At 45.4% G+C, this 24,568-nt stretch overlaps 1 protein-coding gene across 1 annotated transcript in view; it reads left to right on the top strand.

Moving 5' to 3' along the window:
- LOC135536942 (F-box/WD repeat-containing protein 7-like) overlaps positions 1-9,629 on the top strand; it is a 29,619-nt gene extending 19,990 nt beyond the window's left edge. The window contains exons 3-6 of the mRNA XM_064963162.1: positions 1,580-1,662; positions 5,823-5,964; positions 7,389-7,523; positions 9,582-9,629. Coding sequence (XP_064819234.1) covers positions 1,580-1,662; positions 5,823-5,964; positions 7,389-7,523; positions 9,582-9,629 — 408 coding nt within the window. The remainder of the gene's footprint in view (positions 1-1,579; positions 1,663-5,822; positions 5,965-7,388; positions 7,524-9,581) is intronic.
- The last annotated feature ends 14,939 nt before the right edge of the window (positions 9,630-24,568 follow it).

The following is a 24,568-nucleotide window of genomic DNA, read 5'->3' as shown; positions in this document are numbered from 1 at the left end:
TTTAAATGTTCTCCTTTTTTATATACGTTGGCTTTTTATGTATGTTTTACACTCACTGGGCTAAAGCCTCTAAATGATCATACTGTATCATCGCGTTATAAAGCCGGGTGGTGGTCTAGTTGTGTAGCTACACTCGAGCATCTCTAGTGTAGAGAGATGGACCACTGCGGAATAGAGATGGAGTGACGGTACGTGACGCGCCGGTTCTTTCTCTCTCCCTCAAAGTAGCGTGGATAATAAACACTCTGAAAATGAAACGAATATCGGCCGAACGGAAGTTAAATGTATATCATTGCTTGGCCATTTTCAGACATATATATTCGTCTGTTGTGCACTGGGCTGCGGTGTGTGTGTGTAGTCTGCTGCGGTAGGAGGAAGGTGTCGGCGAGTCGATGAATGAACATGAAACTGATTGATAAGGAACAGAACCCTAATGTGTCTGTGTGTCTGACCTGGCAGAGGGAATGTTTGTTCGCGGTTGATAAAATCAATTTGAAAGTGGTATTACGCACAAACATACACACCTGTGTTTGTGTGTCGCAGGAACGGGAGTTCCCTTTCGGCTTTCTCTCTGTGTGTGTGTGTGTGTGTGTGTGTGTCGCAGGAATGGGACTTCCCTTTCTGTGTGTGTGTGTGGTGTGCTGCTGTGACTTTATGCGCATCCTGCCCCGGGGGCAGCAGTGGTATGGTTTCACTTGGCTTTGGGGTTATTGTGTATTCCCTTTTTATATATCTGTGTTCTGTCCACCGCCCCAAACGTATCAGATGTGTGTATTTGTTGGAGTATTTAATCCGGAAACGTGTGTGAGTGACGGCAGATATCTATGGTTATTACCACCCGGTTCGCTCCGCACCCGGAACAGCCTGTAGAGTTGTCTGTTGGTTATTACGGTCGGTGCTCTCGACACATTCCTGTCATTTTCGGCGTGCTTGTCATTCAGGGCGGTTGAGGTGCGGTTGGATGGAAACGGTATGGAGAAAAGGGAGTGGAATTATTATTTTTTAAATTCAAATCACCTCTTTTTTTTATTTTTAAACGCAATAAATACTCCAGTTTTGTCATTCACTAATCTATAGATGTTTTATTTCGACTGAGGTGATAATAATTCGTTGTCATGACGTTTCCTTTTGAAATCCATTCATAACCAACACTTGATCAACGGCAAATGTTTTGGATATTTAAACCGTATAACCCCCCCCTATAATGGGTATTGGTAGCTGGTGTCAGCAAACAGTTGATTAGACTACAGCTGTGTTATATATTCCAGTCTTCAGTCACCCTCTACCCAGTCTTCAGTCACCCTCTACCCAGTCTTCAGTCACCCTCTACCCGGTCACAGAGAAAGGGAGCAGCCCACCTTATACACTGTAAATACAACGTCAGAGCCTGGTAGTTTCGAGGCTACTGGAAACATACACAACTCTACGGGGTTGGATTGTGGTTGGTTAGGGTGTGGAGCTTTGTGATAGAAGGGATGGGTATGCTCGTTTGACTTTCTGTTTGTACTGTGGCTTAACTTTTCTGCCTCTCTTCACTCTGTCTGCATTCCTCCATCTCCACCCCCCGTCTCTCTCTCAGATGAAGAGGAAGTTGGACCATGGACCAGACGTCAGGCCGTTCTCTTCAGGCAAGAAACACTGCAAAGGTTCCAGCTACCTCAGGTAACACTCTCCCTGCCCCTGGTAACACTGCCCCTGGTAACACTGCCCCTGGTAACACTGCCCCTGGTAACACTGCCCCTGGTAACACTGCCCCTGGTAACACTGCCCCTGGTAACACTGCCCCTGGTAACACTGCCCCTGGTAACACTGCCCCTGGTAACACTGCCCCTGGTAACACTGCCCCTGGTAACACTGCCCCTGGTAACACTGCCCCTGGTAACCCTGCCCCTGGTAACCCTGCCCCTGGTAACCCTGCCCCTGGTAACCCTGCCCCTGGTAACCCTGCCCCTGGTAACCCTGCCCCTGGTAACCCTGCCCCTGGTGACACTCTCCCTGCCCCCGGTGACACTCTCCCTGCCCCCGGTGACACTCTCCCTGCCCCCGGTGACACTCTCCCTGCCCCCGGTGACACTCTCCCTGCCCCCGGTGACACTCTCCCTTCCCCCGGTAACACTCTCACTTCCCCCGGTAACACTCTCACTTCCCCCGGTAACACTCACTTCCCCCGGTAACACTCTCACTTCCCCCGGTAACACTCTCACTTCCCCCGGTAACACTCTCACTTCCCCCGGTAACACTCTCACTTCCCCCGGTAACACTCTCCCTGCCCCCGGTAACACTCTCCCTGCCCCCGGTAACACTCTCCCTGCCCCCGGTAACACTCTCCCTGCCCCCGGTAACACTCTCACTTTATTTATCACAATTGTCTTGAGCCAATTTTAGTCTTTAATTCAGGGCCGACAGACAAGTTCCTTCCTTTTCCCCCCTTCTGCCTCTTCCATTTCTGCAGTAATTCTGCAATTAGTTGGTTGTAATTTTGAGATTTCCATATATTTTTGTTAGATGCATGTGTGACAACTCCACCAGTCCTATTTAGGATATCATTTACGAAGATTATACCCTAAAAAAAATCTTCACAAAAAATGGTTTATTATCAGTATATTTGAGTTTAACCATAATATTTGTTCTAATATTATAATATTTTTGTTCTAATATTATAATATGTTTGTTATATATTATAATATATTTGTTCTTTGTTTTCTGGTGGATCATTTATTTATTTTACCTTTATTTAACCAGGCAAGTCAGTTAAGAACAAATTCTTATTTTCAATGACTGCCTAGGAACATTAGGTTAACTGCCTGTTCAGGGGCAGAACGACAGATTTGTACCTTGTCAGCTCGGGGATTCAAACTTGCAACCTTCCGGTTACTAGTCCAACACTCTAACCACTAGGCTACCCTGCCGCCTCTACACTCTAACCACTAGGCTACCCTGCCGCAACCAACCTTCTATGGCTTGTTTTAAAAATGGGGATATATATTTCAATGATACATATAAGTGAATGGTTGTAATCTGAATAAAGGGGAGAAGGCCCTTCTTGAGTGAGCTTTACTTATGTGCTGGGGAACCGTTTCAGGATTTAAGTATCGTTTTTGTGTGACTCAAGCCTTTAGTGAGAGGTCCAACGTTTAAATATTTATTAACTTCTTCCCTCTGAATGCATGTTCATTATATAAATAGTCCCATTTTTAAATTTGTCTAGCTTGCCATTCCTGGTGAAATTGAATATTTTTTTTGCTCAAATAATTTACCATTTTATTGGTCAACAGTAATGTAAAAGGTGTATATATTTTTTGTGATCAATATATAATATAGAACACTGATCGTAATTTGGTTGTAATCCAGAGGTTAAAAACAGTAACTTGATCCTCTGAGGCTGAGGAGGGATTTAGATAGTGGTTTGAAAAGAATGGTGTGAGGTGGTTAGAGGCAGGGGCCTAGTGGTTAGAGGCAGGGGGCCTAGTGGTTAGAGGCAGGGGGCCTAGTGGTTAGAGGCAGGGGGGCCTAGTGGTTAGAGGCAGGGGGCCTAGTGGTTAGAGGCAGGGGGCCTAGTGGTTAGAGGCAGGGGGCCTAGTGGTTAGAGGCAGGGGGCCTAGTGGTTAGAGGCAGGGGGCCTAGTGGTTAGAGCATTGGACTAATAACCGACGGTTTCAAGATTGAATCCCCGAGCTGACAAGGTAAAAAAATCTGTTGTTCTGCCCCTGAACGAGGCAGTTAACCCCACTGTTCCCCTGAACGAGGCAGTTAACCCCACTGTTCCCCTGAACGAGGCAGTTAACCCCACTGTTCCTAGGCCGTCATTGAAAATAATAATTTGTTCTCAACTGACTTGCTTCGTAAAATAAAGGTGTGTAAAAAAATAAATACATTTTAAGTGAATCATCAGCGTACAATGACACCTTAGTGTTTAAACCCTGGATTTCTAGGCCTTTTATATTAATATTGCATCTAGTTTTAACAGCTAACGTTTTGATGGCCATATTAAATATATATGCTGACAGTGTACAACCTTGTTTTACTCCTCTTGACAGTTTATACTTTCTGAGATGTAGCCATTTATTTCCTGTTTTACACCTGCTGGTACTATACATCACTTTAACCACCTGCTGGTACTATACATCACTTTAACCACCTGGTGGTACTATACATCACTTTAACCACCTGGTGGCGACCTATACATCACTTTAACCACCTGGTGGTACTATACATCACTTTAACCACCTGGGTGGTACTATACATCACTTTAACCACCTGGTGGTACTATACATCACTTTAACCACCTGGTGGTACTATACATCACTTTAACCACCTGGTGGTACTATACATCACTTTAACCACCTGGTGATACATCACTTTAACCACCTGGTGATACATCACTTTAACCACCTGGTGGTACTCTACATCACTTTAACCACCTGGTGGTACTATACATCACTTTAACCACCTGGTGGTACTATACATCACTTTAACCACCTGGTGTACTCTACATCACTTTAACCACCTGGTGGTACTCTACATCACTTTAACCACCTGGTGAGTACTCTACATCACTTTAACCACCTGGTGGTACTCTACATCACTTTAACCGCCTGGTGGTACTCTACATCACTTTAACCGCCTGGTGGTACTCTACATCACTTTAACCGCCTGGTGGTACTCTACATCACTTTAACCGCCTGGTGGTACTCTACATCACTTTAACCGCCTGGTGGTACTCTACATCACTTTAACCGCCTGGTGGTACTCTACATCACTTTAACCGCCTGGTGGTACTCTACATCACTTTAACCGCCTGGTGGTACTCTACATCACTTTAACCGCCTGGTGGTACTCTACATCACTTTAACCGCCTGGTGGTACTCTACATCACTTTAACCGCCTGGTGGTACTCTACATCACTTTAACCGCCTGGTGGTACTCTACATCACTTTAACCGCCTGGTGGTACTCTACATCACTTTAACCGCCTGGTGGTACTCTACATCACTTTAACCGCCTGGTGGTACTCTACATCACTTTAACCGCCTGGTGGTACTCTACATCACTTTAACCCATTTATATAAGACTACTATTGTTACCTATACACATTTGTGGAAAAAGTACTCAATTATCATTCTTGAATAAAAGTAAAGATTTTCTATTAAGGTATGACTCGGGTAAAAGTGAAAGTCACCCAGTAAAATACAACTTGAGTAAAAGTATATAAATATACTTCATTATCAAAGTAAATGTTACAGCTAAAACTTAAGTATCAAAAGTATAAATCAATTAACATTCCTTATGTTAAGCAAACCAGACGGCACCATTTTCAATTTCTTTGTATAATTCATGGATAGCCAGGAGAACACTCCAACACTCAGACATCATTTACAGAGGAAGCTTTTGTCCAGATCAGAGGCAGTAGGGATGACCAGGGATGTTCTCTGTTTAGTGAGTCCTCCAGATCAGAGGCAGTAGGGATGACCAGGGATGTTCTCTGTTTAGTGAGTCCTCCAGATCAGAGGCAGTAGGGATGACCAGGGATGTTCTCTGTTTAGTGAGTCCTCCAGATCAGGCAGTAGAGACGGCCAAATAAATATTTCAGACATTTATATGTAAATTGTAGTCGTACTTTATCAAAAGCCAAAAGTCAGCTCTGAATACCAGGCCTGGTTTCCCAGAGTCTTCATAGTGTTCTATTATTTCCAGTACTTATATATTATCCCCAATGTATCGTCCATGTAAAACACCTGTCTGATTAGGATTAATAATATCTGACAAAACCTTTTGAATTATAATTCTCAACCGGTCTTTCATGTTTTCTCTCTCGCTCTTCAGTCCCTGCAGTCTCGTTCCATTCCAGACCACGCCCACCACCTTTGGAGACCTGCGAGCAGCCAATGGGCATTCAGCTCAGCGGAGACGTGTCACCTCAGGCCCTCCCCCCTCCGGCCTACAGGACTGGCTACACACCTTCCAGGTGAGACACACCCCCTCTGCCGCCGCATCTCCATAACAACCACTAATTAACAGCCATGAAGCCCTGGGAAACCTGGAGTGCTTTATCAACAGAGGGAGGGAGAGAAGGGCTTTCTGGGATGGAGCGGTGCCATTTAGAGGAGAACAAACCTCAGCTAATTAAACACCTCTCCCTCCAGCACCACCTACATTCATTTTTCCTCCTGCCAGAAAGCAGGATCTAATATCTGGTGAACAGCCCTAGGGTTCTGAACCTTCCCTCTCTCAGTGGTTCTGGGGTATTAATGAATGGACCCTCCCTCCCTCCCTCTGGTTCTGGGGTATTAATGAATGGACCCTCCCTCCCTCCCTCTGGTTCTGGGGTATTAATGAATGGACCCTCCCTCTGGTTCTGGGTATTAATGAATGGACCCACCCTCTGGTTCTGGGGTATTAATGAATGGACCCTCCCTCCCTCTGGTTCTGGGGTATTAATGAATGGACCCTCCCTCCCTCTGGTTCTGGGGTATTAATGAATGGACCCTCCCTCCCTCTGGTTCTGGGGTATTAATGAATGGACCCTCCCTCCCTCTGGTTCTGGGGTATTAATGAATGGACCCTCCCTCCCTCTGGTTCTGGGGTATTAATGAATGGACCCTCCCTCCCTCCCTCTGGTTCTGGGGTATTAATGAATGGACCCTCCCTCCCTCTGGTTCTGGGGTATTAATGAATGGACCCTCCCTCCCTCCCTCTGGTTCTGGGGTATTAATGAATGGACCCTCCCTCCCTCCCTCTGGTTCTGGGGTATTAATGAATGGACCCTCCTCCCTCCCTCTGGTTCTGGGGTATTAATGAATGGACCCTCCCTCCCTCCCTCTGGTTCTGGGGTATTAATGAATGGACCCTCCCTCCCTCCCTCTGGTTCTGGGGTATTAATGAATGGACCCTCCCTCCTCCCTCCCTCTGGTTCTGGGGTATTAATGAATGGACCCTCCCTCTGGTTCTGGGGTATTAATGAATGGACCCTCCCTCCCTCTGGTTCTGGGGTATTAATGAATGGACCCTCCCTCCCTCCCTCTGGTTCTGGGGTATTAATGAATGGACCCTCCCTCTGGTTCTGGGGTATTAATGAATGGACCCTCCCTCCCTCCCTCTGGTTCTGGGGTATTAATGAATGGACCCTCCCTCCCTCCCTCCCTCTGGTTCTGGGGTATTAATGAATGGACCCTCCCTCCCTCTGGTTCTGGGTATTAATGAATGGACCCTCCCTCCCTCTGGTTCTGGGTATTAATGAATGGTGAACACAGGAAGGAATGTTCCACACGTAACCAAAATGTGTTAAACAATCAAATGATTTATATTTGAGGTTCTTCAAAGTTGCCACCCTTTTTGCCTTGATGACCGTTTTGATCAAATATGTATTGATGCCCCTCCCCCTTCCTGTAGGCGTGGAGTGGTCCTGAGCGCCTATTGGCTCTGGATGACTTGATTGACAGCTGTGAGTCCAATCAGGTGAAGCACATGATGCAGGTTATTGAGCCTCAGTTCCAACGAGACTTCATCTCCCTGCTGCCCAAAGAGGTGAGAGCACACACACACACAATCTTCCACTTGAGCCCAGTTCAAATCCATGATGTCAGGCACCACTGTTCTGGCATCTACAGTGGGGCAAAAAATTATTTAGTCAGACACCAATTGTGCAAGTTCTCCCACTTAAAAAGATGAGAGAGGCCTGTAATGTTCATCATAGGTACACTTCAACTACGACAGACAAAATGAGGAAGAAATATCCAGAAAATCACCATTGTAGGATTTTTAATGAATTTATTAGCAAATTATGGTGGAAAATAACAAAAGTTTATCTCAATACTTTATCTACCTTTTGTTGGCAATGACAGAGGTCAAACGTTTTCTGTAAGTCTTCACAAGGTTTTCACACACTGTTGCTGGTATTTTGGTCCATTCCTCCATGCAGATCTCCTCTAGAGCAGTGATGTTTTGGGGCTGTTGCTGGGCAACACGGACTTTCAACTCCCTCCAAAGATTTTCTATGGGGTTGAGATCTGGAGACTGGCTAGGCCACTCCAGGACCTTGAAATGCTTCTTACGAAGCCACTCCTTCGTTGCCCGGGCGGTGTGTTTGGGATCATTGTCATGCTGAAAGACCCAGCCACGTTTCATCTTCAATGCCCTTGCTGATGGAAGGAGGTTTTCACTCAAAATCTCACGATACATGGCCCCATTCATTCTTTCCTTTACATGGATCAGTCGTCCTGGTCCCTTTGCAGAACAACAGCCCCAAAGCATGATGTTTCCACCCCCATGCTTCACAGGAGGTATGGTGTTCTTTGGATGCAACTCAGCATTCTTTGTCCTCCAAACACGACGAGTTGAGTTTTACCAAAAAGTTATATTTTGGTTTCATCTGACCATATGACATTCTCCCAATCTTCTTCTGGATCATCCAAATGCTCTCTAGCAAACTTCAGATGGGCTTGGACATGTACTGGCTTAAGCAGAAGGACACGTCTGGCACTGCAGGATTTGAGTCCCTGGCGGCGTAGTGTGTTACTGATGTTGGGCTTTGTTACTTTGGTCCCAGCTTTCTGTAGGTCATTCACTAGGTTCCCCCGTGTGGTTCTGGGATTTTTGCTCACGGTCTTGTGATCATTTTGACCCCACGGGGTGAGATCTTGCGTGGAGCCTCAGATCGGCGAGATTATCAGTGGTCTTGTATGTCTTCCATTTCCTAATAATTGCTCCCACAGTTGATTTCTTCAAACCAAGCTGCTTACCTATTGCAGATTCAGTCTTCCCAGCCTGGTGCAGGTCTACAATATTGTTTCTGATGTCCTTTGACAGCTTTTTGGTCTTGGCCAGTTTGGAGTGTAACTGTTTGAGGTTGTGGACAGGTGTCTTTTATACTGATGAAAAGTTCAAACAGGTGCCATTAATACAGGTAACAGTGGAGGACAGAGGAGCCTCTTAAAGAAGAAGTTACAGGTCTGTGAGAGCCAGAAATCTTGCTTGTTTGTAGGTGACCAAATACTTATTTTTCACCATAATTTGCAAATAAATTCATTAAAAATCCTACAATGTGATTTTCTGGATTTTTTCCTCATTTTGTCTGTCATAGTTGAAGTGTACCTATGATGACAATTTACAGGCCTCTCATCATTTTAAGTGGGAGAACTTGCACAATTGGTGGCTGACTAAATACTTGTTTTGCCCACTGTAGATGTGATTGTGAGTTAAGTTGTGATCCGGTCAGTGATATGAATGTGTTTCTCTCCTGTAGTTGGCCCCGTGTGTGTCTCCTGTAGTTGGCCCCGTGTGTGTCTCCTGTAGTTGGCCCCGTGTGTGTCTCCTGTAGTTGGCCCCGTGTGTGTCTCCTGTAGTTGGCCCCGTGTGTGTCTCCTGTAGTTGGCCCCGTGTGTGTCTCCTGTAGTTGGCCCCGTGTGTGTCTCCTGTGTTGGCCCCGTCTCCTGTAGTTGGCCCCGTGTGTGTCTCCTGTAGTTGGCCCCGTGCGTGTCTCCTGTAGTTGGCCCCTCCTGTGTGTGTCTCCTGTAGTTGGCCCTGTGTGACCTGTGTGTGTCTCCTGTACCCTGTGTGATTGATATGACTGTGTGTCTCCTGTAGTTGGCCCTGTGTGTCTCCTGTACCCTGTGTGTCCTGACGTTGATATGACTGTGTGTCTCCTGTAGTCCCTGATGTCATTCCTGGAGCCCAGAGATCTGATGCATGCTGCTCAGACCTGTTCCTATTGGAGGATACTGGCTGAGGATAACCTGCTGTGGAGGGAGAAGTGTAGGGAGGAGGGTACGTACCCACACACACACACACACACACACACACATGGATTTACATAGTAGAACTCATTATTGGATCTTTGTTAGCCACACACACCCCTTCACGTAAAGGCACACACTGGCGTTTATATTAAACTACCTGAGCAAAAACCATAACTCTCCTTTTAATACACACACACACCACCCTGACCACTCCTCCACTCTGCAGTGCTGCAACAGCCTATCACTGCTTCCGTCTGTGAGTAGCACTGGGCTCTCTGCCAGTCAGCTGGGATTCACCGCTAACATAACAGCCATACCAATGGAATGGCAGCTAGCGTTAGCATTACAGCCATACCAATGGAATGGCAGCTAGCGTTAGCATTACAGCCATACCAATGGAATGGCAGCTAGCGTTAGCATTACAGCCCTACCAATGGAATAGCAGTTAGCATTACAGCCATACCAATGAAATGGCAGCTTGTGTTAGCATTACAGTCATACCAATGGAATAGCAGTTAGCATAACAGCCATACCAATGGATTGGCAGCTAGCGTTAGCATTACAGCTATACCAATGGAACAGCAGTTAGCATTACAGCCATACCAATGAAATGGCAGCTTGTGTTAGCATTAGTCATACCAATGGAATAGCAGTTAGCATAACAGCCATACCAATGGATTGGCAGCTAGCGTTAGCATTACAGCTATACCAATGGAACAGCAGTTAGCATTACAGCCATACCAATGAAATGGAAGCTTGTGTTAGCATTACAGTCATACCTATGAAATGGCAGCTGGCGTTAGCATTACAGCCATACCTATGAAATGGCAGCTGGCGTTAATTACAGCCATACCTATGAAATGGCAGCTGGCGTTAGCATTACAGCCATACCTATGAAATGGCAGCTAGCGGTAGCATTACAGCCATACCTATGAAATGGCAGCTAGCGGTAGCATTACAGCCATACCTATGAAATGGCAGCTAGCGGTAGCATTACAGCCATACCTATGAAATGGCAGCTAGCGGTAGCATTACAGCCATACCTATGAAATGGCAGCTAGCGGTAGCATTACAGCCATACCTATGAAATGGCAGCTAGCGGTAGCATTACAGCCATACCTATGAAATGGCAGCTAGCGTTACACATACTGTATACAAAAGTATGTGGACATACCTTCAAAATAGTGGATTTGCCTATTTCAGCCACACCTGTTGCTGACAGGTGTATAAAATCAAGCATACAGCCATGCAATCTCCATAGACAAACATTGGCAGTAGAATGGCCTCACTGAAGTGGTCAGTGACTTACAACGTGGCACCGTCATAGGATGAAACCTTCCCAACAAGTCAGTCAAATTTCAACCCTGCTAGAGCTGCCCGAGCTGTTATTGATAGGTGGAGACATCTAGGAGCAACAACGGCTCAGCCGCGAAGTGGCAGGCCACACAAGCTCACAGAACAGGACCACCGAGCGCTGAAGGGCGTAAAAATTCTGTCCTCGGTTGCAACACTCACTACAGAGTTCCAAACTGCCTCTGGAAGCAACGTCAACACAAGAACTGTTCATCGGGAGCTTCATTAATTGGGCTTCCGTGGCCGAGCAGCCGCACACAAGCCGAAGATCACCATGAGCAATGCCAAACGTCAGCTAGAGAGGTGTAAAGCTGGCCGCCATTGGACTCTGGAGCAGTGGAAACGGGTTCTCTGTAGTGATGGACAGACGAATCTGGGTTTGGCGGTAGCCAGGAGAACCGCTACCTGCCCTAATGCATAGTGCCAACTGTAAAGTTTGGTGGAGGAGGAATAATGGTCTGGTGCTGTTTTTCATGGTTCGGGCCCCTAAGTTCCAGTGAAGGAAATCTTAACTCTACAGCATAGAATTATATTCTAGTTATATTATATTATTATATATTAAAATCTAGTGGAAAGCCTCCCTAGAAGAGTGGAGGCTGTTATAGCAGCAATGTTCCAACATCTAGTGGAAAGCCTTCCCCAGAAGAGTGGAGGCTGTTATAGCAGCAATGTTCCAACATCTAGTGGAAAGCCTTTCCAAAAGAGTGGAGGCTGTTACAGCAGCAAGGGGACCAACTCCATATTAATTCCCATGATTTTGGAATGAGATGTTCAATGAGCAGGTGTCCACATACTTTTGGTCATGTAGTATACAAACGAGAGAGCAGCTTGCATTATATTACCTCCATACCAATGAGCTATAGGGGCTAGCAGTAGCATTATATTACCTCCATACCACTGAGCTATAGGGGCTAGCAGTAGCATTATATTACCTCCATACCACTGAGCTATAGGGGCTAGCGTTAGCATTATATTACCTTCATACCAATAGGGGCTAGCGTTAGCATTATATTACCTCCATAACACTGAGCTATAGGGGCTAGCGTTAGCATTATATTACCTCCATACCAATGAGCTATAGGGGCTAGCAGTAGCATTATATTACCTCCATAACACTGAGCTATAGGGACTAGCGTTAGCATTATATTACCTCCGTACCACTGAGCTATAGAGGCTAGCGGTAGCATTATATTACCTCCATACCAATGAGCTATAGGGGCTAGCGGTAGCATTATATTACCTCCATACCACTGAGCTATAGGGGCTAGCGGTAGCATTATATTACACTCCATACCAATCGGGGCTAGCGTTAGCATTATATTACCTCCATACCAATAGGGGCTAGCGTTAGCATTATATTACCTCCATACCAATAGGGGCTAGCGATAGCGAAGATGCTTGATGTTAGCCTATCAGTTTGTCATTTATTTTTTGCCCCCTCTGTCGCTCTCTTTGTGAAAATGCTATTGCTAACGCCTCATATTTATGTCTTCATGTGTGTGTAAGTATATAGGTTCTATAGCAGCTAGCCTGGCGTTTTACGAGGCTAGGTATAACCGAGTCTCCGGTTCAAATCCCCGAGCCGACGAGCGAGAAACATCTGTAGGTCGCTCTGGATAAGACGTCTGATAAATGAAGTATATCGTGATAGTTACTTAACCCTGTGTTCCCAGGTATAGAAGAATCCCTGGTTGTTCAGAGGAGGAAGACTCTTAAACCTGGGTTTCTCCACTCGCCCTGGAAGAGTGCCTACGTACAGCAACACCGGATAGAGAGCAGCTGGAGGACTGGAGATATCACCTCACCTAAGGTATTATATAGAGAGGACTGGGGATATCACCTCACCGAAGGTATTATATAGAAGGACTGGGGATATCACCTCACCTAAGGATATATAGAGAGGACTGGGGCGAGGGGATAGAGAGGACTGGGGATATCACCTCACCTAAGGATAGAGAGGACTGGGATATCACCAGGGATAGAGAGGACTGGGGAAGGGATAGAGAGAGGACTGGGGAGATCACCTCACCTAAAGGTATTATATAACTGGGGAGAGGGGAGGACTGGGGAGATCACCTCACCTAAGGATTATATAGAAGGGACTGGGGATATCATACCTAAGAGTATATAGGGGACTGGGGGATATCCCTCACTGGGGAGAGGGGATAGAGAGGACTGGGGAGATCACCTCACCTAAGGATTATATAGAGAGGACTGGGGATATCCTCACCCTAGGATAGAGAGGACTGGGGAGAGGGGATAGAGAGGACTGGGGATCACCTCACCTAAGGTATTATATAGAGAGGACTGGGGGATCAGGGGACCTAGAGAGGATATGGGGACTGGGATATCAGAGGACTAAGGTATTATATAGAGAGGACTGGGGATATCACCTCACCTGGGATAGAGAGGACTGGGGAGAGGGATAGAGAGGATGGGGAGAGGGGATAGAGAGGATATCATACCTAAGGTATTATATAGAGAGGACTAGATATCACCTCACCCTAAGGGATTATATACTGGGGAGAGGGATATCACCTCACCCTGGGGAGAGGGGATAGAGAGGACTGGGGATATCACCTCACCTAAGGATTATATAGACTGGGAGAGGGGATAGAGAGGACTGGGGAAAGGGGATAGAGAGGACTGGGGAGATCACCTCACCTAAGGATAGAGAGGACTGGGGATATCACCTCACCTAGAGAGGGACTGGGGAGAGGGGATAGAGAGGACTGGGGGAGACCTCACCTAAGGTATTATATAGAGAGGACTGGGGATATCCCTCACCTAAGGTACTTATAGAGAGGGACTGGGGATATCACTGGGGAGAGGTATTATAGAGAGGACTGGGGATATCATCACCTAGAGGATTATAGAGAGGGGATAGAGAGGACTCACCTAAGGTATTATATAGAGAGGACTGGGATATCATCACCTAAGGATTATATAGAGAGGGGGGATATCCTCACCTGGGGAGTGGGGGATAGAGAGGACTGGGGAGAGGGGATAGAGAGGACTGGGGATCACCTCACTGGGGAGATATAGAGAGGACTGGGGATATCACCTCACCTAAGGATATGGGGAGATATAGAGAGGACTGGGGATATCAGACCTAAGGGGATTATATAGAGAGGACTGGGGATATCACCTCACCTAAGGATATATAAGAAGGACTGGGGGAGGACTGGGGATAGACCTCACCTAAGGTATTATATAGAGAGGACTGGGAGGGGGATAGACCTCACCTAAGGTATTATACTTAGAGGACTGGGGATATCACCTCACCTAAGGTATTATATAGAGAGGACTGGGGATATCACCTCACCCTAGAGGACTGGGGAGAGGACTGGGGATATCACCTCACCTAAGGTATTATATAGAGAGGACTGGGGATATCACCTCACCTAAAGGTATTATATAGAGAGGACTGGGGATATCACCTCACCTGGGATATATAAGAGGGGACTGGGGATATCATCACCTAGAGGTATTATAGGGGACTGGGGATATCACCTCAGGACTGGGGAGTATATAGAGAGGACTGGGGGATCCTCCTAAGGTATTATATAGAGAGGACTGGGGATATCACCTCACCTAAGGTATTATATAACAGGGGACAGGGGATATCACCTCACCTAAGGTATTATATAGAGGACTGGGGATATCACCTCACCTAAGGTATTATATAGAGAGGGACTGGGGATATCACCTCACCTAAGGATTATAGAGAGGACTGGGGAGAGGGGAGGAGGACTGGGGATATCACCTCACCTAAGGATTATATAGAGAGGACTGGAGAGATCACCTCACCCTGGGATTATATAGAGGACTGGGGATAGAGGACCTAAGGGAGGGGGATAGAGAGGACTGGGGAGGGGATAGGATATCACCTCACCTAAGGTATTATATAGAGAGGACTGGGGATAGAGACTACTGGGGAGGGGGATAGAGGACTGGGGAGGGGGATAGAGAGGACTGGGGAGAGGGACCTCACCTAAGGTATTATATAGAGAGGACTGGGGATATCACCTCACAGAAGGACTGGGGGACCTATAGAGAGGACTGGGAGGGGGATATCAGTACTGGGGAGGGGGATAGAGAGGACTGGGGATATCCTCACCTAAGGTATTAATAGAGAGGGGACTGGGGATATCACCTCACCTGGGGCGATTATATAACAGATAGAGGGACTGGGGATATCATAGAGAGGACTATATAACAGGGAGAGGGATAGACCTCACCTAAGGTATTATATAGAGAGGACTGGGGATATCACCTCACCTAAGGATTATATAACAGAGAGGACTGGGGATATCACCTCACCTAAGGATTATATAACAGAGAGGACTGGGATATCACCTCACCTAAGGATTATATAGAGAGGACTGGGGATATCACCTCACCTAAGATTATATAACAGAGGGACTGGAGATATCACCTCACCTAAGGTATTATATAAGAGTACAGGGGGGATAGAGGACTGGGGATATCACCTCACCTAAGGATAGAGAGGACTGGAGATAGGGATAGAGAGGACTGGGGAGAGGGGATAGAGAAGACTGGGGAGAGGGGATAGAGAGGACTGGGGAGAGGGGATAGAGAGGACTGGGGAGGGATAGAGAGGACTGGGGAGAGGGATAGAGAGGACTGGGGGAGGGGGATAGAGAGGACTGGGGAGGGGGATAGAAAGGCCAGGGGGGAGAGGGGATAGAGAGGGACTGGGGAGGGGGGATAGGGAGAGGACTGCCTAAGGTATTATATAGAGAGGACTGGGGATATCACCTCACCTAAGGTATTATATAGAGAGGACTGGGGATATCACCTCACCTAAGGTATTATATAGAGAGGACTGGGGATATCACCTCACCTAAGGTATTATATAGAGAGGACTGGGGATATCACCTCACCTAAGGTATTATATAGAGAGGACTGGGGATATCACCTCACCTAAGGTATTATATAACAGAGAGGACTGGGGATATCACCTCACCTAAGGTATTATATAGAGAGGACTGGGGATATCACCTCACCTAAGGTATTATATAACAGAGAGGACTGGGGATATCACCTCACCTAAGGTATTATATAGAGAGGACTGGGGATATCACCTCACCTAAGGTATTATATAGAGAGGACTGGGGATATCACCTCACCTAAGGTATTATATAGAGAGGACTGGGGATATCACCTCACCTAAGGTATTATATAGAGAGGACTGGGGATATCACCTCACCTAAGGTATTATATAGAGAGGACTGGGGATATCACCTCACCTAAGGTATTATATAGAGAGGACTGGGGATATCACCTCACCTAAGGTATTATATAGAGAGGACTGGGATATCACCTCACCTAAGGTATTATATAGAGAGGACTGGGGATATCACCTCACCTAAGGTATTATATAGAGAGGACTGGGGATATCACCTCACCTAAGGTATTATATAACAGAGAGGACTGGGGATATCACCTCACCTAAGGTATTATATAGAGAGGACTGGGGATATCACCTCACCTAAGGTATTATATAGAGAGGACTGGGGATATCACCTCACCTAAGGTATTATATAGAGAGGACTGGGGATATCACCTCACCTAAGGTATTATATAGAGAGGACTGGGGATATCACCTCACCTAAGGTATTATATAGAGAGGACTGGGGATATCACCTCACCTAAGGTATTATATAGAGAGGACTGGGGATATCACCTCACCTAAGGTATTATATAGAGAGGACTGGGGATATCACCTCACCTAAGGTATTATATAGAGAGGACTGGGGATATCACCTCACCTAAGGTATTATATAGAGAGGACTGGGGATATCACCTCACCTAAGGTATTATATAGAGAGGACTGGGGATATCACCTCACCTAAGGTATTATATAACAGAGAGGACTGGGGATATCACCTCACCTAAGGTATTATATAACAGAGAGGACTGGGGATATCACCTCACCTAAGGTATTATATAACAGAGAGGACTGGGGATATCACCTCACCTAAGGTATTATATAGAGAGGACTGGGGATATCACCTCACCTAAGGTATTATATAGAGAGGACTGGGGATATCACCTCACCTAAGGTATTATATAACGAGAGGACTGGGGATATCACCTCACCTAAGGTATTATATAGAGAGGGACTGGGGATATCACCTCACCTAAGGTATTATATAGAGAGGACTGGGGATATCACCTCACCTAAGGTATTATATAGAGAGGACTGGGGATATCACCTCACCTAAGGTATTATATAGAGAGGACTGGGGATATCACCTCACCTAAGGTATTATATAGAGAGGACTGGGGATATCACCTCACCTAAGGTATTATATAGAGAGGACTGGGGATATCACCTCACCTAAGGTATTATATAGAGAGGACTGGGGATATCACCTCACCTAAGGTATTATATAGAGAGGACTGGGGATATCACCTCACCTAAGGTATTATATAGAGAGGACTGGGGATATCACCTCACCTAAGGTATTATATAACAGAGAGGACTGGGGATATCACCTCACCTAAGGTATTATATAGAGAGGACTGGGGATATCACCTCACCTAAGGTATTATATAGAGAGGACTGGGGATATCACCTCACCTAAGGTATTATATAGAGAGGACTGGGGATATCACCTCACCTAAGGTATTATATAGAGAGGACTGGGGATATCACCTCACCTAAGGTATTATATAGAGAGGACTGGGGATATCACCTCACCTAAGGTATTATATAGAGAGGACTGGGGATATCACCTCACCTAAGGTATTATATAGAGAGGACTGGGGATATCACCTCACCTAAGGTATTATATAGAGAGGACTGGGGATATCACCTCACCTAAGGTATTATATAGAGAGGACTGGGGATATCACCTCACCTAAGGTATTATATAGAGAGGACTGGGGATATCACCTCACCTAAGGTATTATATAGAGAGGACTGGGGATATCACCTCACCTAAGGTATTATATAGAGAGGACTGGGGATATCACCTCACCTAAGGTATTATATAGAGAGGACTGGGGATATCACCTCACCTAAGGTATTATATAGAGAGGACTGGGGATATCACCTCACCTAAGGTATTATATAACGAGAGGACTGGGGATATCACCTCACCTAAGGTATTATATAGAGAGGACTGGGGATATCACCTCACCTAAGGTATTATATAGAGAGGACTGGGGATATCACCTCACCTAAGGTATTATATAGAGAGGACTGGGGATATCACCTCACCTAAGGTATTATATAACAGAGAGGACTGGGGATATCACCTCACCTAAGGTATTATATAGAGAGGACTGGGGATATCACCTCACCTAAGGTATTATATAGAGAGGACTGGGGATATCACCTCACCTAAGGTATTATATAGAGAGGACTGGGGATATCACCTCACCTAAGGTATTATATAGAGAGGACTGGGGATATCACCTCACCTAAGGTATTATATAACAGAGAGGACTGGGGATATCACCTCACCTAAGGTATTATATAGAGAGGACTGGGGATATCACCTCACCTAAGGTATTATATAGAGAGGACTGGGGATATCACCTCACCTAAGGTATTATATAGAGAGGACTGGGGATATCACCTCACCTAAGGTATTATATAACAGAGAGGACTGGGGATATCACCTCACCTAAGGTATTATATAGAGAGGACTGGGGATATCACCTCACCTAAGGTATTATATAGAGAGGACTGGGGATATCACCTCACCTAAGGGGGGATAGAGAGGACTGGGGAGGGGGATAGAGAGGACTGGGGAGGGGATAGAGAGGACTGGGGGAGGGATAGAGAGGACTGGGGAGACCTCACCTAAGGTATTATATAGAGAGGACTGGGGATATCACCTCACCTAAGGTATTATATAACAGAGAGGACTGGGGGATATCACCTCACCTAAGGTAGGGGGATAGAGAGGACTGGGGATATCACCTCACCTAAGGATTATATAGAGAGGACTGGGGATATCACCTCACCTAAGGTATTATACAGAGAGGACTGGGGATATCACCACCTAAGGTATTAGAGAGGACTGGGGGGATCACCTCACCTAAGGTATTATATAGAGAGGACTGGGGATATCACCTCATAGAGATATAGAGGGACTGGGGATAGAGGACCTGGGGATTATATAGAGAGGACTGGGGATATCATAGAAGGACTATATAGGGGACTGGGGATATCACCTCACCTGGGGTATTATACAGAGAGGACTGGGGATATCACCTCACCTAAGGTATTATACAGAGAGGACTGGGGATATCACCTACCTAAGGTATTATATAGAGAGGATGGGATAGGACCTCACCTAAGGTATTATATAGAGAGGACTGGGGATATCACCTCACCTAAGGTATTATATAGAGAGGACTGGGGATATCACCTCACCTAAGGTATTATATAGAGAGGACTGGGGATATCACCTCACCTAAGGTATTATATAGAGAGGACTGGGGATATCACCTCACCTAAGGTATTATACAGAGAGGACTGGGGATATCATCACCTAAGGTATTATATAGAGAGGACACCTAAGGTATTATATAGAGAGGACTGGGATATCACCTCACCTAAGGTATTATATAGAGAGGACTGGGGATATCACCTCACCTAAGGTATTATATAGAGAGGACTGGGGATATCACCTCACCTAAGGTATTATATAGGAGGACTGGGGATATCACCTCACCTAAGGTATTATATATAACAGAGAGGACTGGGGATATCACCTCACCCAAGGATTATATAGATATCACCTCAGGGGTATTATAGAGAGAGGACTGGGGATATCACCTCACCTAAGGTATTATATAACAGGATAGAGAGGACTGGGGATATCACCTCACCTAAGGTATTATATAACAGAGAGGACTGGGGATATCACCTCACCTAAGGGTATTATATAGAGAGGACTGGGGATATCACCTCACCTAAGGTATTATATAGAGAGGACTGGGGATATCACCTCACCTAAGAGTATTATATAACAGAGAGGGACTGGGGATATCACCTCACCTAAGGTATTATATAAGAGGGACTGGGGATATCACCTCACCTAAGGTATTATATAACAGAGAGGACTGGGGATATCACCTCACCTAAGGTATTATATAGAGAGGACTGGGGATATCACCTCACCTAAGGTATTATATAGGGGATATATCACCTCACCTAAGGTATTATATAACAGAGAGGACTGGGGATATCACCTCACCTAAGGTATTATATAACAGAGAGGACTGGGATATCACCTCACCTAAGGTATTATATAGAGAGGACTGGGGATATCACTCACCTAAGGTATTATATAAACAGAGAGGACTGGGGATATCACCTCACCTAAGGTATTATATAGAGAGGACTGGGGATATCACCTCACCTAAGGTATTATATAGAGGACTGGGGATATCACCTCACCTAAGGTATTATATAGAGAGGACTGGGGATATCACCTCACCTAAGGTATTATATAGAGAGGACTGGGGATATCACCTCACCTAAGGTATTATATAGAGAGGACTGGGGATATCCTCACCTAAGGTATTATATAGAGAGGACTGGGGATATCACCTCACCTAAGGTATTATATAACAGAGAGGACTGGGGGATATCACCTCACCTAAGGTATTATATAGAGAGGACTGGGGATATCACCTCACCTAAGGTATTATATAGAGAGGACTGGGATATCACCTCACCTAAGGTATTATATAAGAGGACTGGGGATATCACCTCACCTAAGGTATTATATAGAGAGGACTGGGGAGGGGGATAGAGGACTGGGGGATCACCTCACCTAAGGTATTATATAACAGAGGGACTGGGGATATCACCTCACCTAAGGTATTATATAGAGAGGACTGGGGATATCACCTCACCTAAGGTATTATATAGAGAGGACTGGGATATCACCTCACCTAAGGTATTATATAGAGAGGACTGGGGATATCACCTCACCTAAGGTATTATATAACAGAGGACTGGGGATATCACCTCACCTAAGGTATTATATAACAGAGGACTGGGGATATCACCTCACCTAAGGTATTATAACAGAGAGGACTGGGGATATCAGGACCCTAAGGTATTATAGAGAGACTGGGGATATCACCTCACCTAAGGTATTATATAGAGAGGACTGGGGATATCACCTCACCTAAGGTATTATATAGAGAGGACTGGGGATATCACCTCACCTAAGGTATTATATAGAGGAGGACTGGGGATATCACCTCACCTAAGGTATTATATAACAGAGAGGACTGGGATATCACCTCACCTAAGGTATTATATAGGGACTGGGGATATCACCTCACCTAAGGTATTATAGAGAGGACTGGGGATATCACCTCACCTAAGGTATTATATAACAGAGGAGGGACTGGGGATATCACCTCACCTAAGGTATTATATAGAGAGGACTGGGATATCACCTCACCTAAGGTATTATATAGAGAGGACTGGGGATATCACCTCACCTAAGGTATTATATAGAGAGGACTGGGGATATCACTCACCTAAGGTATTATATAGAGAGACTGGGGATATCACCTCACCTAAGGTATTATATAACCGAGAGGACTGGGGATATCACCTCACCTAAGGTATTATATAGAGAGGACTGGGGATATCACCTCACCTAAGGTATTATATAGAGAGGACTGGGGATATCACCTCACCTAAGGTATTATATAGAGAGGACTGGGGAGATTATATAAGAGAGGACTGGGGATATCACCTCACCTAAGGTATTATATAAAGAGAGGACTGGGGATATCACCTCACCTAAGGTATTATATAGAGAGGACTGGGGATATCACCTCACCTAAGGTATTATATAGAGAGGACTGGGGATATCACCTCACCTAAGGTATTATATAGAGAGGACTGGGGATATCACCTCACCTAAGGTATTATATAGAGAGGACTGGGGATATCACCTCACCTAAGGTATTATATAGAGAGGACTGGGGATATCACCTCACCTAAGGTATTATATAGAGAGGACTGGGATATCACACTCACCTAGGTATTATATAACAGAGGGACTGGGGATATCACCTCACCTAAGGTATTATATAACAGAGAGGACTGGGGATATCACCTCACCTAAGGTATTATATAGAGAGGACTGGGGATATCCTCACCTAAGGTATTATATAGAGAGGACTGGGGATATCACCTCACCTAAGGTATTATATAACGGAGAGGACTGGGGATATCACCTCACCTAAGGTATTATATAGAGGGACTGGGGATATCACCTCACTAAAGGATTATACAGAGAGGACTGGGGATATCACCTCACCCTAAGGTATTATACAAGGAGAGGACTGGGGATATCACCTCACCCTAAGGTATTATATAGAGAGGACTGGGGATATCACCTCACCTAAGGTATATAGAGAGGACTGGGGATATCACCTCACCTAAGGTATTATATAACAGAGAGGACTGGGGATATCACCTCACCTAAGGTATTATATAGAGAGGACTGGGGATATCACCTCACCTAAGGATTATATAGAGAGGACTGGGGTTATCCCTCACCTAAGGTATTATATAGAGAGAGGACTGGGGATATCACCTCACCTAGAGGATTATATAGAGGGACTGGGATATCACCTCACCTAAGGTATTATATAGAGAGGACTGGGGATATCACCTCACCTAAAGGTATATATAGAGAGGACTGGGGATATCACCTCACCTAAGGTATTATATAGAGAGGACTGGGGTTATCACCTCACCTAGGTATTATATAACAGAGAGGACTGGGGATATCACCTCACCTAAGGTATTATATAGAGAGGGACTGGGGATATCACCTCACCTAAGGTATTATATAGAGAGGACTGGGGATATCACCTCACCTAAGGTATTATATAACAGAGAGGACTGGGGATATCACCTCACCTAAGGTATTATATAGAGAGGACTGGGGATATCACCTCACCTAAGGTATTATATAGAGAGGACTGGGGATATCACCTCACCTAAGGTATTATATAGAGAGGACTGGGGATATCACCTCACCTAAGGTATTATATAGAGAGGACTGGGGATATCACCTCACCTAAGGTATTATATAGAGAGGACTGGGGATATCACCTCACCTAAGGTATTATATAACAGAGAGGACTGGGGATATCACCTCACCTAAGGTATTATATAACAGAGAGGACTGGGGATATCACCTCACCTAAGGTATTATATAGAGGACTGGGGATATCACCTCACCTAAGGTATTATATAGAGAGGACTGGGGATATCACCTCACCTAAGGTATTATATAGAGAGGACTGGGGATATCACCTCACCTAAGGTATTATATAGAGAGGACTGGGGATTATCACCTCACCTAAGGTATTATATAGAGAGGACTGGGGATATCACCTCACCTAAGGTATTATATAACAGAGAGGACTGGGATATCACCTCACCTAAGGTATTATATAACAGGACTGGGGATATCACCTCACCTAAGGTATATATAGAGAGGACTAATCACCTCACCTAAGATTATATAGGGGACTGGGAGATATCACCTCACCTAAGGTATTATAGAGAGGACTGGGATATCACCTCACCTAAGGTATTATATAGAGAGGACTGGGGATATCACCTCACCTAAGGTATTATATAGAGAGGACTGGGGATATCACCTCACCTAAGGTATTATATAGAGAGGAGGACTGGGGTTATCACCTCACCTAAGGTATTATATAACAGAGAGGACTGGGGATATCACCTCACCTAAGGTATTATATAGAGGACTGGGGATATCACCTCACCTAAGGATTATATAACAGGACTGGGGATATCACCTCACCCTAAGGTATTATATAGAGAGGACTGGGGGAGAGGGGATAGAGAGGACTGGGGACCTCACCTAGAGTATTATATAACAGAGAGGACTGGGTTATCACCTCACCTAAGGTATTATATAACAGAGGGACTGGGGATATCACCTCACCTAAGGTATTATAGAGAGGACTGGAGATATCACCTCACCAGGGTATTATATAACAGAGAGGACTGGGGATATCACCTCACCTAAGGTATTATATAACAGAGGGACTGGGGATATCACCTCACTAAGGATTATATAGAGAGGACTGGGGGATCACCTCACCTAAGGTATTATATAGAGAGGACTGGGGATATCACCTCACCTAAGGATTATATAACGGAGGGACTGGGGATATCACCTCACCTAAGGTATTATAGAGGACTGGGGATATCCCCTCACCTAAGGTATTATATAACAGAGGGACTGGGGGATATCACCTCACCCTAAGGTATTATATAGAGAGGACTGGGGAATCCCTCACCCTAAGGTATTATATAGAGGGACTGGGGATATCACCTCACCTAAGGTATTATAGAACAGGGGGACTGGGGATATCACCTCACCCTGGGGGAGGGGGATAACTGGGGAGAGAGGACTGGGG

This window comes from Oncorhynchus masou, unplaced genomic scaffold (genome assembly GCF_036934945.1).
Source record: "Oncorhynchus masou masou isolate Uvic2021 unplaced genomic scaffold, UVic_Omas_1.1 unplaced_scaffold_686, whole genome shotgun sequence".
Lineage (NCBI taxonomy): Eukaryota > Metazoa > Chordata > Actinopteri > Salmoniformes > Salmonidae > Oncorhynchus > Oncorhynchus masou.
The sequence above is the reverse complement of the archived record's forward strand: the minus strand, read 5'-3'. Positions and strand labels throughout refer to the sequence as shown.